The sequence below is a fragment of the Pleurodeles waltl genome, chromosome 4_1 (assembly GCF_031143425.1).
Source record: "Pleurodeles waltl isolate 20211129_DDA chromosome 4_1, aPleWal1.hap1.20221129, whole genome shotgun sequence".
NCBI classification, from domain to species: domain Eukaryota; kingdom Metazoa; phylum Chordata; class Amphibia; order Caudata; family Salamandridae; genus Pleurodeles; species Pleurodeles waltl.
The window spans coordinates 415,761,609-415,777,953 of NC_090442.1; the positions used below are offsets into that span (position 1 = coordinate 415,761,609).

Here is a 16,345-nt window from a genome sequence, read left to right on the forward strand (position 1 = left end):
TGCAAGTCAGCCAAATTTATAACTTTACACCCCTTTACTTAAATGCTACCTAATTTATAAAATTTAAAGTTGGATTGTGGAAAGTTGATTGAGTGTGATTTAATATGTGCCTTAAAAATCCATGTATTCCTTCACATAGAATCTCACAGTGTGCACCCTGAATATCGAAATCAGAATATTGATGGCACATAATATTGAAGACAGAAAGAATGCACCAATAGTGCACAGCTTTAATGTTGTTCATACCTGCGAGCCATGCCACCCCGCCCCCCCAAAAAAAAAATATACCTATGGGTGCAGTCCTGTTTGAGAGTTAGTATACTGAAATGCTTAAACCGACATATTCTGTTACTTAGTAGACCTTAAAGTTTCTTGAAATGTAAACATAATAATTAAAATAAAAAAAAACCCACAGTAAGCGCATGCTGTATAAGTACACTTCAACCAGTTAGCACTAGGTGGCAATAGTACCTCACACATAAAAAGCACAACCCTGTTCCTCTTCAGCGTACCCACCCTCGCGTCCTGGCGAAATGACGTCACACCAGTCAAGCTCAGCAAGAGTGTCGAGCTCTTTGGTTGAAAGCGACGGGGGCGTTGCTGCTCGCTGTATTTGCCGACAGGCGGTGGGATTCATAGTGGGGTAGATTTCGAGGCAAGGGCTGCCATGCTGCAGCGATACAGACGGCTGAAAAGTGTGGGTTGGATCCTACAAGGTCTTTGTGTCACCGGCGCTACAGCCCAGAGGAAGCATGGAAGCAGTAGCAGTGCACCGCAGCTGTCTAAGCCGGGTGCCCTCACCCTCTGTCTACAGCAAGACGGCGTCAGGTCAGCACACTGCAGCCCTTAGGGAAGAGAGGGCCGATTCTTGTTGGCCGTCACTCAGCCTCACCTGAAATTAAAACGAATAATGTTACATTTGTTAAGTTAAACTGAAACCAGCATTGTGCTGTGACGGGTCTAACGAGAGTTCATAGAGAGTCGGTTGTGTATTTTTACTGTTCCAAGCAGTCTATTGTGTAAACAACATAGATCAGCCTTAACATCAGTGCCACAGCAGCATATTACCTTCAGTAAAGGATTTCAGAAGTCGCGTCAAAACAGTTCTAGTACCTATGGTAGTGGCAGTACAGCCTTTAAGCTGTGCATTAACTCTCACGCAGTAGTATCTTCAAGGTATATAGTATACCAACATGCTTTGCACGAAAAGCATGCTGCAGAGCAGTTCCACCAGCACTAGGTGTAAAGAAACACTGTGGTGGCAGATGCACTGCCGCCATTTTATGTTTACATAAACAATATAGTAGGATTGCTATCTATGAAGAGTCTACTGGCATCAGTTGTACAGAAACAGCTAGTAAAAGTAGTACATGCGTAAAGTGTCCACAGCCTTGTGGCAGCGTCAGTACCGCCTGTATGAGCTTCACATAAACGGTCCAGGAGTACTGTCTCCCAGACAAACATGGCCCGCATGTGCTGTATAGAAGTAAATTGGCAACATTTGAAGTATCTGCACGAGATTTACAGAAACGGCTGATAGCAACAGTAAACCACGTACGAAAGGTGTAAGATAAACATGGCCCAGAAGAAGCTTTAAAAGTTTTATTGAGGCACAGTACAGTACCTGCCTGCAGAGAACTTCAAACTCACCAACAATTGCAGAGTCGGAAGACATAAAGCAGAGACTCTAAATTTTCTAGGCCACTCTTTGCTAAGAAAATGGCCTGTATGAAGTAAGTTTAGAATCTAACCAATTCTTTTGAAATAACATGCACAATCAATATTTATAACAGTGTACCAAAAGGCATGCTTTCCCCATGTGTGCAGTCCCCAGTGGTAATTGCCTCCACTAGCCTTTGTCTGATGAAATATTGGTAACAGGACCATTAATTACTGTACCAGATGTAAAGAAGCATTGTGATAGTGTTAGCGTACAAAAAGTGTAATGAAGGCTTTGATAGCGCGTGCCCGCTATGAGTTCTAGCTGTCTAAGGCAGTGGTTCCCAACCTTTTGACATCTGTGGACCCCCACTTTATCATTACTGGAACCCGGGGACCCCCACTGAACCATTATTGGAATCCGGGGACCCCCCCTCTAAGTCAATACTGAAAGCTGGGGACCTAATTTGTTAATATTATTTAATTTTCTAAGCAGTCTGGGACCCCCTAAGGACGTTTTGGATGAACCTAATGAGACTAGAAAGCCAAATAAGAGGCAATGGCACAATATTGTGGTGCTTTGAGGTTAGCATTAGCCTGTGGTCGACCAGCGGCTTCAGCTTCCAGAACAGTGGAAGATTTCTAAGAGATGAAGAGGTGCCTTATGATGGAAACAAGAAGATTCTGCATTAGTGATTACTGAGGCTAGCACCCTTCTAATGATGAGTCGAAATATCTGAAATGGAGTAGTGAACTTGATGCCGCATTCCTAAAAAAGGTAAGAGTGGGAGGCCGCATGTGACAGTAAATGATTATGAGCGTCTGGGCAGAAGGAAAGACCGAAAGAAAGTGTCTATGTTCAGCCTATCCTTCCAAATGCTACATTGGGCCTTCAAATCACCTATTGCCTCTTTCTATTTTCAGTTTAGTCGAGTGAGTTCAATATTTAGGATTGGGTAACTCACACCGGTACGTTGCATAGTTGCATACAGTGGAATACATAGTGTAACTGACACAATAGCAGCACCACAAATACTTCATCCTGGGCATTTTCTTAGCAAACAGTGGCCTAGAAAACTTAGGACTGGAAGGGGTGGTAAAATCATATATTGTTCTAGGTGGGACATTTTCAAAGTGTCCATATTTGGTTGTGAATTTTGCAAATGTGCAAAGAGGTGATCATAGCAAAAATATATTTATGCTTATTGGAGATTTATAGGAAACAGCCTATTGTACTAATTAAGGCATCATTGAGACATGCAAAAATGCTATTTGGCCAATAACATTTGGAAAGTGTGCATACTAGACAATATGTAAATTTGCAAGTGTACTAACTGGTGTCACAAGGAAAATTGCATTGCAATATTGATAATAGCAAAAACAATTCAGAGTGAACCACCGGAGTGTTATCTAAAAGTGGTGTACAAAGTCTACCTTTTTGTCTACAAGTTGGACATTATTTTTCAAAACCATCTCGAGAATGGTCTCCGACCCTCTGTAATTTAAGCTTTAAGTCCTATCATACTTGTATCTGTGCTGCCAACCATCATTCTGCTATACGAATCATAGCCAGTTATTCTTCTTAAGATTACTGTACATTGCTGTTTATTTACATGCTTCATGTCCAGTGGCACAACTAGCCCTAATCTTTGGGGCCAGGGGTGTGACGTATTGAGGAGTGTTGGCAAGCTTGAATCGGATATACTTGCAGGGCCTCCCTCCACTGTTCTGGCTCAATTATACATTTAGAGAGTTAGAGTAGCACAGATATGTGCTACAATTTGTATTTTATGGCACACAGGCATTTCTGAGAACTAGAGACACAGGGATATCCAATCAATGGTGAAATTGCTTGAATGTGTCCCAACACGTTCTATTAACCATTATTCCCAGCAGATGTCAAGACATCGGTAAATACATAATAATTTCCTCACTTTTCTGGGCAGAAAAATCTTGCAAAATAACAAAAGTCCTACCATCCAATGTTCTCACATTTGATCTGATAAAAATAGTACCTCATGTATGTGTGGGCCTATTGCACTGGGAAGGAATAAGCCAAATTTGTGACCATGTGAAAACTACATTGACACTTTATTCACTTCACACTGCCACATTTGGCCTGTTCTTTTTGATTATTGATAGGTTCATCCACTCACTTATGCTGCTGTTTTTACTGGTAGAAGTTGAGGAATACTGGGTAATGAATTTGTGAATTCCAAGCACATTCTAGAACTTTCTGTCACAGGAGTGTGGGGAACTTCTTTTTTCGGACTAATGTTTGATCTGTGTAGGGAATTCTGGGTAAGAAAATAAGTGTTCCAAAAATATGGACAATTGACACCGGAGTACGTATCGCACTCAAGCATTATTGTTCAACAAATTCTCTTAAGGTTCTGATCATTTTGTTTACATTTAGCAATATTTTGTTATGAAGCATCTCACCACAATTGTATGTATGAAATTCTTTAATTAAATTAATTAGGGTTTATTATTCAGTGTATTGTATTTGGGACTTTGTCACTCACTTGATCCTCCAAAAATGATAAGGTCCTTATTTACACCCAAAAATACCAATTCTGCCTTGCACGCCTGTAGGAAAGACGCAATTATTGGCATGGTTACCCCCACCCTTTGTCTGTTTATCACTGTGTTTAGACTGTTTCCACTGGGATCCTGCTAACCAGGGCCCCAGTGATTGTGCTCTCTCCTCCAAATTCGGTTGCTTTGGTACCCTTTGCACTCCACAGTTGGCATACTGGTGTACCCCTGTAAGTCCCTAGTATGTACATCTTGGGTACCCAGGGCATTGGTACACCAAAGGTCCCCCATGGGTTGAAGCATGTATTATGCCACCCATGGGATCCCATGCACACTATGTCTGCAGGCCTGCCATTTCGGCCTGCATGAAAAGGTGCTTGCACCCTTTCACTGCTGGTCACTGTACCAGGTCACTGTAAGTCACCCCTATGATAGGACCTCCTAGCCCAGAGGGCAGGGTGCATGTTCTGTGTAAGAGGGCACCCCTGCATGAGCAGATGTGCCCCTATGAACTACAGTTTCAATGCACTGGACTTCCTAAGTGCGGGGAAGCCATTTTACCCATGTACTGGCCATCTGAATCCTGCTACATAATGGTAGCTCCGAACCTAGGCAAATTTGGTATCAAACATGTCGGAATCTTACCCCAATACTAATGCCAGTATTGGTGGCATGTTTCCATGCACTCTGGGTGCTCCTTAGAGGAACCCCCAGTATTGCTCCTACCAGTCTTTCAGCATTTGGAGGCAGCCCGGCTGCTTGACCAGCTCAGGCAGGGGAAGGCAGAACAAAGGATTTCCTGTGGGAGAGGGAGGCAACACCCTCTCCCTTGAAAACAGGTGTAACAGGGCTAGGGAGGGGTAGCCTCCTCAAGCCACTGGTTTGCTTTGAAGGGCACATTTGGGGCCCTCCTTGCATAAACTGGTTTGTACCAGTCCAGGGACCCCTGGTTCCTCCTCTGGCATGAAACTGGACAAAGGAAAGGTGGCCACTTGATTCTGCCATCTTGAAAGCAAGATGTATAGAGGCCCATGGGAGCATCTAAGTGGCTAGGTCAGGCAAGTTATGTCAGTGACCCCCTCTGATGCAAAGTGACCAAGCCCCCTGTTAGGGCTACTTAGGGACTCCCCTTGTAGTGGGTCCCCACCAGGACTCCTCTGCATTGACCTCTTCTGCTCCTGGCCACCGGAACCGCAACTGGACACTTTGGGAACTGCCAAGACTGCAACTCCCAAGATGAATTCGCCTTTCAAAATTGTTTCCCCGGCTCCTTCCAGCAACTGCAACATTTCCACAGCTGTGCATCCTCTGGGGTCAGCAAGACTTCAGCAGCGGCAAGAAGGAATCTCCCTTGGAATGAAGGAGTCACTCCCCTGCATCTGCAGGCACCTAAGGCAATGACATCCGGCTGCGTGGATCTGCCCTCTTCTGGAACTGCATAGATCCTGCAACACAGGTGATGGTCTGGAGTGGTCCCCTAGGTCCTCTCTGCCCTTTGTCCATTCTGGTAGATGGTGAGCCCCTGCCTCTCCTTGCATGACAGTACTCTTGCAGCAACCAAGGCTTGTTGACTTCTGCTCCAAGGGATCTTCAGGCTCCAAACAGCCCCGGCCTCCAGCACTTCATCCTTTCAAGGACATACTCTCCTCTGCTGCTCCAGCGACGTGGGACTTCTCTCCAGCCATGCTGGTTGGGCCTCACTGCAATTTACTATGCCTCCTGCCAGTGTGTTGCCCGTGGGGACTGCAACTGCTTCTGCTGACTCTCCCGACTGCTGAGGGTCAGCCCGGACTCCCCTCCCTGGGTTGAGTCCCCTGGACCTTGCTGGTCCTCTTCATCCCTGCAACTCTTTTGCTCCAATTTGAATTTGCCAAGGCTTGTTGGTGGTCCTCCTGACCACTGACCGATTGCGACCCGGCGACCAACGAAGGACATCATCTGTTCGAATCCAAGGAATTCTCTGTAGCTCTCGGACTCCACCGCTGATCTTCATCTCCCCTCGTCGACCAGGATCTTCAGCCACAGAAGGGTGGGTAGTGTGTCCAGCCCCATCTGAACACGCCACCATGGAACTGTGTGGATTCCTCTGGTCTGGTCCTGTTCTTGTAAAGTTCCTTTTTCTTAGTCCTCTTGTTAGTCTTTGGGAAGACCATGTACTTACCTCTGCTCTCCTGGTCGCTGGGGGTCACTAGGTACTCACCTTACTCACCTCTTGGGGTCCTGAGTTCTCCCAGCTCCCCTCCAACTACTCCATATCCTTGGGTGGGGGGGGCTCACTTTGCATTGCACTATTTTAGTATATGGTTTGGCCCCCTGTAGGGCCCTAACTATTTTTCATTAATTTTTGCCAATGCTTGTTGTTTCTATATGCTAATTCCTAGAAATCACTATATATATATATATATATATATATATATACACACATACATACATACACAATGTGTGTACTTACCTCCAGTTGGGGTACTGCCTATAAGAAATCTAGTTCAGTGCAACTATAATAAAGTACCACTGCATGGTTCCTTTCAAGTGTGATAAGTTACTGTGTGACTGCTGTGATATTGCAAGTGCTTTACACCCCTCCTAAATAAGTCTTTGCTGCACACCAGAGCTACCACTAGAGAGCCCTGGCTTCACAGATACTGTCTTCATTCACTAATAGTGTTTGCCTGGACCTAGCATAAGGTGCAAACCCCATAGGTGTCCACCACACACCAGGCCACAATGCTGGAGTAACGACAATGTATTAGCATAGCAAAACCCACCACACAAACCAAATATATACAAAGTCATAAGGGCACACAAGGCCACAGGGCATAGTCCAAGGCCCAACCTGTATCCTGTCACAGCCGAAGAGAACAGTGCAGGGTCATCATTTTGCAAGTGGGAAGGCACCTCAAGGGGATGGGGGAGGGCACCTCAGCTGAATACAGGAACTTCCCTACTGGTTCTAGATGGGGCAACATGCCCATTGCTTTGTCCTGGGAAGTGCAAGGCCACAGTCTCTGAAGTGGGTGACTTGCCCACTGGTTCTGGAGGGGGCAGCACGCACAGCAGCCCCTGTAGGGTGACCTACATGGCGTCTTCTGGCGGTGACAGCTGCACTGTAGTGGTGGTTGGAGGAGCCTCCTGGGCAGCCCCTGCACTGTCCGGTGGCTGCACTGTGGTGGTGGTTGGAGGAGCCTCCTGGGCAGCCCCTGCACTGTCCGGTGGCTGCACTGTGGTGGTGATTGGAGGAGCCTCCTGGGCAGCTCCTGCACTGTCCGATGGCTGCACTGTGGTGGTGGTGGTTGGAGGAGCCTCCTGGGCAGCCCCTGCCTTGTCAGATGGCTGCATTGTGGTAGTGGTTTGAGGAACCTCCTGGGTAGCCTCTGCACTCCCTGATGGTTGCACTTCCACAGCTGGCGGTGGGGGCCCCGTGACAGCTGGTGGTGGTTTTAGCCTGACAGCTTCCACTGGGGTAGAGTGCCTCGTCTCCTCCTGTCCTTGGGTTGTGGATCCCTTACCCTTCTTGGCAGGGGTGGATAGGCTCTTCCCCCCTCTCTGCCTGGTGGTGCAGGCTCCTTCCCCCTTCTTCACAGGTGGTGCAGGCCCCTTCCCCTTCTTCACAGGTGGTGCAGGCTCCTTCACACTCTTACCTGGTGGTGCAGGCCCCTTCCCCTTCTCCCCTGGTGGTGCTGGCTCCTTCCCCTTCTGTGTTGGAGGTCTGGTATCCTTACCACCACGAGTAGGTGGTGCTACCATTGTCCCCGTAGACTGTTTGGCATAGGTGCTGGGCTGTGTTCTTGGTACCCTGCCCATACGTGCAGGACAGGGGTAGGGGTAGGGAAGAGGTCAAATTGGGAAAGGAAAAGCTTTTTAGGGGTGGTGGGGTGGTAGGAGTAATGGGAGTGGAGGATGAGGGAGTGGTTGTTGGAGGTGTATGTCTGCTGGACTTGGGCTGTATGCTAATGTGAGGTGGGTGGCTGTTGGTTATTTGAATGCTTGCGTTTGTGTCCCTTAGGAGTGGGGGGACAGACACAGTGGGAGAGGACACAGGGGACGCGTGCATGGTTGTTGTGGAGTGTCTGCCAGTGAGGTGTGTGCTCTGCTTGGTGTGGTGATGCTGATAGTGGATGTAGATGTAGTGCATACAGGTGTGAGTGTGGATGTGACTGGGAGGGAGGTGGAGAAGGAGGAGGAGGAGGGGGAGACAGTGGAGGCAGTGGATGTTGTTGTGTCTGCAACTGTATGGTGTTTGTGTGAGAGCCTGTGGGATGAAGTGTGGTGCTTTTGTTTGCCTGTGCCACTCTTGTGTGTTGCCTTGTGTGCATGCTCGCCTTTATGTGTGCCTGTGATGGGTTGGGGTTGAGGGGAGTGGGACTGGAAAGTGGTAGTTGGAGGGGGCACAATAGAAACAGGGACAATGGCTGCCATCAGAGAGGAGGCCAGAGCCTGAATCGATCTCTGTTGGGCCTCCAATCCACTGTGAATGCCCTTGAGGAACGCATTGCTGCATCTGGGATGCCAGCCCCTGGATGGCGTTCACAGTGGTTGACTGCCCTACAGAGAGATAGCTCAGGAGGTCAATAGCCTCCTCTCTCAAGGCAGCAGGGCTCACTGGGGCAGGTCCTGAGGTGCCTGGGGCGAAGGAGATGCCCACCCTCCTGGGTGAGCGGGCACAGGAAACTTGCTGAGGGGTTACTGGGAGGACAGTGCAAGTCCGGCGGTGGTGGCTGTGCCTGCAGCTGGGGTGGTCAGAGGTGTCTGCCACCACCAGGGAGCTCCCATCGGAGGAGGTATCTGAGTCGGTGTCGTCGCCGCCGTGGTGCTCCCCATTGCCCTCCGTCCCACTGGTTCCCTCGTCGTCTGTGGACTCTGCCTCCAGGGTCATGTGGGATGCAGCTCCCTCTATCGCCGGTGCCCCTGCTCCTCTACCAGATGATGCTAATGCACACAGGGACAGGATGACAGAACAAAAAAGGGGGAAGAAAGGAAAAGGAAACACTGGGCCAGTTACTGCACCAACACCACCCACCACACAGCACACTCACACACCGTGAACAGGCCTAAACAATATGCATTGTACTACCAGTGATATGGTTAGTCACTAAGACATGATGAGGAGTACACACCCCCAACTGCAGCACACCTGGGACCCACCATGCCCTGCCTGAAAGTGACTACTAACAAGCTAGGTTACCTATATATGCCATGAAACCATTACCCTTCAGACGATCCATGCTGCAATGTCTGGCCTGGTTTTAGGGGCACCCACTAACCCACAACCACCACCCGGATACCCACTGTACTCACCCCCTTGTGGCTGCTGTGATTCCCTTAAGCGCCCATCCAGCTCTAGCTCACGGTACACCACCACCAGTATGCGGGCCATCAGGGGGGTCAGGGTCTGATGGGCACCCCTTCCTCGTTTGGAAGCGATCCCCAGCTGGGCCTCCGTGGTCTTCCGTGCCCAGCGTCTCGGGTCCTCCCACAGTTTCCAACAGTGGGTGCTTCGCCTTCCATAGACCACCAGGGTTCGCACCTCCTTGGTGATGGCATGCCATATTCCCTTCTTTTGATGGGCGCTGACCTGGAGAGGCAATAAAAGACAGGAGAACACCATTAAACTAACAGTCCAGCCTGTCACACACATGGCCTACCATACCCGTTTCCATCACCATTGGCACACACATTGCCCAGCGCACATGTACACCGCCAACAGATAATCCCCCCTTACACAATGCCTTCACACACATCTCCATGCATCCATGCCACATGCATCGTGCCCACAGTGTACTCACCTGTTGGTCTGGAGGCCTATACAGCAGTCCGTAGTGGGGTAGGACCCTATCCACCAGTCGCTCCAACTCCTCCATAGTGAAGGCAGGGGCCCTTCCCCTGGTCACACGGGCCATGGTAGGTTCCAGAAACAGGTCTCAGCAGCACGTGCAGTGTACATCTTCTCCTGTTGAAGGTCAGGAAACAAGTGAGGAAAGATTTAGAAAATGGCGGTCACGTCCGCGGCAGTGTACACCCTCACCGCCTTCGTACATCCCCATTGGCCACTGTACTCCATACGGCCCAATATTATCCAATGAGGAATTGCATGGCTGTTCATGACTGCTTACCGCCACGACGCCCAACGTCGGCGGAATTACATCACTTCCACCTGTCCCTCCATATAGGACAGGTGGTCGCCATTTCAGGGGGGGTGAACAGGCCTATCGATAATTGCTGCGTCACAGGATAAATAGGCATGTACTTAGAAATGTATATTCTCCCAATCCATAATTGCACGATGTGCACTGCCGTTGTGGTATAGTTGTTCAAATTGTGACAGCCTACTCACTCTTGTGTCCCTTAGATACCAACCGCTGCAGATGAATAGGAGATGGAGAGATACCCTTGTGTACAGATCCCTGGTGGACTTAGCTACACTGGAGGACAGGCACATTATCCTCACCTATAGACTGGACAGGGCCACAATCACAGAGCTGTGTGCCCAGTTGAAGCCTGACCTGATATCAGCTATCCGTCATCTCACTGAGATTCCCCCTCTTGTGCAAGTTCTATCAGTGCCCCATTTCCTGGCAACTGGTTCTTTCCAAGTGACGGGGGGCTTGGCAGCAGGACTGTCACAGCCAATTTTCTCAATCGTGCTGGCAAGAGTGTTGTCTGCCCTGGTAAAACACATGTGCAGCTACATAGCTTTCCCCCAGGTGGGAGATCTGACCACTGTGAAGGCAGGATTCTGTGCAATGGGACATATCCCCAATATTATTGGTGCGATTGACGGGACACATATTGCGTTTGTTCCCCCCCCGACAGAATGAACAGGTGTACAGGAATCGTAAAAGTTTCAACTCCATGAATGTGCAGGTTGTGTGCCTGGCGAACCAATACATCTCCCACGTCAATGCTAAATACCCTGGGTCGATGCATGATGCCTTTGTCCTGAGGAATAGCACCATCCCAAATGTGATGGCCCAACTACAGAGGCACAGGGTGTGGCTTATAGGTGAGCCTTGGTCCCCACCCGGTGTATGTTAGTGTATGCCTCTGATGTTAACCTAATAGGATAGTGTGTGGCTAAATGTTGTTCCCCAATACCTGCAGGTGACTCTGGATACCCAAACCTTTCGTGGCTGCTGACCCCTGTGAGGAATGCCAGGACAAGGGCTGAAGAACGTTCTAATGAGGCACATGGGCGAACCAGAAGGATCATCGAGAGGACCTTCCGCCTCCTGAAAGCCAGGTTCAGGTGCCTCCATCTGACAGGTGGATCCCTGTGATACTCACCCAAGAAGGTCTGGCAGATAGTAGTGGCATGCTGCATGTTGCACAACCTGGCCCTCAGACGCCATGTACCTTTTCTGCAGGAGGAGGAGACTGGAGATGCCCCTGTGGCAGCAGTGGACCCTGAGGACAGTGAGGATGAGGAGGCAGAGAATGAGGAAGTAGACAACAGAACATCAGTTATCCATCAGTACTTCCATTGACACACAGGTGAGATAGTGCAACCTCACATTTCTATGACTATTGGTGTATTTTGTGTGGCTGTGGCATGATGACATTACCCACTTTTTACCTCTACTTACTGTCACCTATGAATTATCATTTTACAGATGTTGGTGATATGACAACAATGTCCTGATGTGATTACTACAGCCAGCTACAGGTCATTCTTTCTATGCTCTCACAATGTACAGTTCATTTGCAATGGATGTAGCTGTTTCAGTCAATGCAAATGTACAATACATGAAATACTAGTAGTCGAGTTTTGTTCATGGGTGTTTATTGTAGTGCTAAGAAATCGAGGAGAAAGTACAATGGAATGCGGTGATGATGGAGGAAAGTCCAGGGTATTGTTCCAGTCTGTTTGTAGCTCAGGTGCAGTGTCCAAGGGGAAGTAGGAAGGAGAGCAATAGCAGTTCAAGGTGGACAAGGTGACTGAGTGGGACACAAGGGGGACAATCAGGAGAGTCTCATTTCCTGGCGGTGGTCTTGGCAAGTATCTCTGGCTTCTGCCTGGGTCGCAGGGAACATTTGCGGGGTTGTTCACCTTCTGCCGGGGGAGGGGTGCTGGTGGCCTGTGGGTCCTGTGGCGAGGCCTCCTGCCCACTAGTGGCAGCGGAAGTGGAGGGCTCTTCAGTTGACTGACTAGTGGTAGGGGCCCTCTGGTGTGCTGTTGCCTCCCTCATAATGTTCGCCATGTCTTCCAACACCCCTGATATGGAAATCAGAGTGTTGTTAATGGCCTGCAAGTCCTCCCTGATCCCCTGATACTGTCCCTCCTGCAGCTGCCTGTTCTCCTGCACGTTGTCAAGGATCTGGCCCATTGTGTCCTGGGAATGTTGGTAGGCTCCCAGGATCTCAGAGAGTGCCTCCTAGAGATTCTGTTCCCTGGTCCTGTCCTCATCCTGGCGCACAGCAGTCCTCCCAGTGTCCCTGTTGGCCTGTGCCCCTCTTCCCTGAACGGTGTGCCCACTGCCACTGACCCCAGGTCCCTGATTGTCTTGAGGGCGAGGTGTGGCCTGGGGTCCCTGCACAGGTGGGCACACTGCTGATTGACGTGACCTGGAGACGCAGGTTTGGGTACGCTGGGTGGGTGCTGTGGTGTTGGTTCCTGATGGGGGAGGCTCTGTGGTGGTCTGTGAGTGGGCTTGGGTGACCGACTGTCCAGTGGTCCCTGATGGGCCAGGTAGGTCCTCCAGATCCTGAGGTCCAGAGTTACTGTCATCATTGGGGGCCTCTTCTGTTGGGGGACTGGATAGTGGTGGCGCCTCCTCTCAACTGACATTGACTGGGGTACCTGTGGGGATGTAAGTGATGTGTTATGCTTCATGGTTGTGATACATTGTACATCCTTGGCTTCCCTTCTATCGTTGGTGTTGCCCTGCCAGCTTTTGCTTGTGTATGGTGATGTATTTTGGGATTGTTAGTTTCCCTATGCTCTGCATGCTTAAGTGATGGGTGTACATGCAGGGCTGGGAGGGATGTCCATGCATTGGTATGGCATGCAGGGCTTGGCATTGGGCTTAGTGAGATGTGTAGGTGCAGTGTGTGAGATGAAGTGGAGTGATGGGAGTGAGGGTGTGTGTGTGAGATGGCATGCAGGTATGGGGGGTGATAAGTAGTAAGCATTGACTTACCAGTGTCCAGTCCTCAGGCTACTCCAGCGAGTCCCTCGGGATGCCTCGATGCATTAATGCCAGAACTTGCTCCTCCCATGCTGTGAGCTTGTGTGGAAGGAGGTGGGGGTCCACCGCCAGTCCTCTGTATGGCGAGCTGATGCCTTGCTGCTATGGAATGTACCTTCCCACTTCTTCCTGATGTCGGCCATTGTTCTTGGGTGCTGTCCCACGGCGCTGACCCTGTCCACGATTCTCCGCCATAGCTCCATCTTCCTTGCAATGGAAATCTGCTGTACCTGTGCTCCAAACAGCTGAGGCTCTACCCGGACAATTTCCTCCACCATGACCCTTAACTCCTCCTCAGTGAAATGGGGGTGCCTCTGTGGCGCCATGGGTGTTGTGTGATGTGTGTTGGTGAGGGTGTGTTGGGTAATGTGGTGGGGTGTGTGATGTGGAGTGCGTGAGGGGTGTATGGTTGTAAGTGGTGAGTGTGTCTAGTTGTCTCTGTGCTCTTCTTCTCAGTCTCCTGGTGGAAATTGGTGTTCGTAAGGAGTTGTGGGTAATGTGGGTGTGTGTCTTATAGTGATGTGTGTATGGGTGTAAGGTGTGTGTATTTGGTATTGGCCAATGTGGTGGTGTTTTGTACGTGGGTGTCCATTCTGAGGGTGGTGGTATGTACCGCCAATAGTTTACTGCCATTGAATGTCTGCCTTGATTGTCTTGTTGGCGTAACGGTATGCGTTTTGGGACCACCACTTTACCACTAACTTTTGGACTGGCGGATTTGTGTATGTATTCTGTCGGATTAGTGTATGTGTGTCATAATATGGTGAACGCATATCTGCTACGCAGCGGTATGTTGGCGGCCGTCAGCACGGCGGTAAGCGGGATTTACCGCCAATGTCCTAATGAGAGCCATAGTCCAAATGTGAATCTAGGCAATCTTATTGCATGCTCATGGGTTAAAATTTCAAATAATCTCATAATCAGCAGGCAGTCCTTTCTATGTAACATCATGCTTGAAGTAGTAACATACAGGTTCGATGACGACGCAGTGCCAACCCAAGGACATTGCTGCACGGGTCCATGACGGCGCATCGCATACATCTCAACGGAGTTCAAGGTCGACGCAGGACCCGAGTATGAGGCTCGACACTGACACATTTAGCCAACTGCATGGATCGGAACAAACTTATTGCCTTCACATCGCTGCTCGACAGCGATGCTTCTTCCATTTAAAGTACTTTTTCAGCAGACTCTATGTGAGTTCTATCGCTAGCCTGCCCTCCTCGCTGTTGGTCTGAAGTTTGGATTTCCTTGGTCTAGCTAAACCTCAAGTAACCTTTTAGTGCTATCAACTTTAAGGCACTACATTGCAGTTTATTCTTTAAAAATTCATATCTTGAGTTCTACTTATTGGATTTTTGTCATTATGCTCTTGTTTTACTCACATAAGTTGTCTCTATTTGGCTAAAGTGGTGTGGAGTCTTTTTGTGGAGTTTTCACTGTGTTTCCGCTATTTAGGGGTTGGCTCCTAAGTTAAGCCTGACTGCTCTGTGCCAAGCTACCAGAGAGTGAGCACAGGTTAATTTAGGAAGTGTAACTGACCTACCCCAACAGATTTCAAGATGAGATCTGATTGGCTGCCATCAAATCTATAATGATGTGATGGCAGCCGTTTTAGGGTTTGGGGACTCAGTCCCTTGTCATAGAATAAAGTGAACAAAACATACCAGGTGCAGGGTAGAGACACACTGCCCCCCCCCACCCCTCCCTGGGCATGGTGAGTGAGTCCCAGAGGGACCCCCCCGGTCCAAAATCAGCTGCTTTTCAGGGTTAGTGCACAAGCTCTCCGTCCCTGTTGTAATCTCTCTTTGGGCTTTTAACCACTCCCACGTCACACCTGACACTTTCATTGGTTTGTGGGTTGCCTTTTAAAATCTGCTTGATTTAATTAGTGAAAGGGATGCATACGTCATGCCTTTTCTGTGTTTAGCCCTCCTCGAGCGCACCGGCCAACTACTGAAAACATACGAGGCTCCATGTTTTCAGCCTTGTTTCCAGACTACATTATCTTTTTATTTTCCATGCAGCACGATTGCGCTGGATTTAACATAGCGTGATCGCACTCTTTTGTTTTAGTTTTCAATTTCAGTGTGATCGCGCTGCATTTTACATAGCGCAATGGCACTCAGTTTTTTTTCTTTTAATTTGTGTGGCAAGAAAAGTCCTGTTAGGAGTTTACAAAGCTAATAGCTCTAACTCGAGCAAATTCGAGACTTGTTGCATTGCAAATGCTTGGGCTTTTTTTTATCAGTGCCTCTGATCTGGAGATCCAATGGCTCAAATTTTTTATTTTTTTTAAATGACCGTCTTGCACCTTGGATAAAGAAACATGGTGGTGGAGGGGCAGGGGTGCAAATGCATTTTTTGGTGAGAGAAATGCATGGCCATCCCTATGCCGCGTATAGTGATGATCTCTTTTTACATTTAAAAAACAGAAATTCACTGAAAAACCAAAGATGAAAGGAACGTTCTAGGTAGTTGAAAATGTCAGTTAAGACATACTGGTTTAAACTAACAAAACCACTGAAATTCACCTGTTATAATTATCTTAAGTAACTAGAACTTTTATATAAAGTAACAATAACTTGCACCCACGCCATGCACTGTTGTTGCCTCTTATATTACATCACTCATGACATGTTCTTTGACAACATTTATAACAGCATTGCAACATCTAAAATTACATGATTGATGACAACACTATGCATGGCAGGGCCGCAAGTTATAGTTTCTTAAGATAGCTGTAAGTGCATTTCAGTGTATTTTGTTTGTTTAAAATGGTACGTTTTAACTGACATTAACATTACATTAACTATAATGTCACTTTAACCTGTTTATTTCAGTGATATATACACATGTCAATAAGTCAACGAAAGGGATAAGCATAATGTTTGTCGTTATTGTTTGTTTCAACATTTACTGCATAAAATATACTATTTTTACGTCTGAATTTTAGTACAGAAGTT

The 16,345-nt window shown here is 48.4% G+C and overlaps 1 protein-coding gene across 4 annotated transcripts in view; it reads left to right on the forward strand.

Moving 5' to 3' along the window:
• Nucleotides 1-538: 538 nt before the first annotated feature.
• The window catches only part of ECHDC3 (enoyl-CoA hydratase domain containing 3), a 235,098-nt gene continuing 219,291 nt past the window's right edge, over nucleotides 539-16,345 (forward strand). For 2 of the 4 annotated variants that reach the window (XM_069228647.1, XM_069228648.1), the window contains exon 1: nucleotides 539-828. In XM_069228647.1, coding sequence (XP_069084748.1) covers nucleotides 668-828 — 161 coding nt within the window. In that variant the 5' untranslated portion in view covers nucleotides 539-667. The remainder of the gene's footprint in view (nucleotides 829-16,345) is intronic. The other 2 variants (XM_069228649.1, XM_069228650.1) reach the window with 2 other exon arrangements.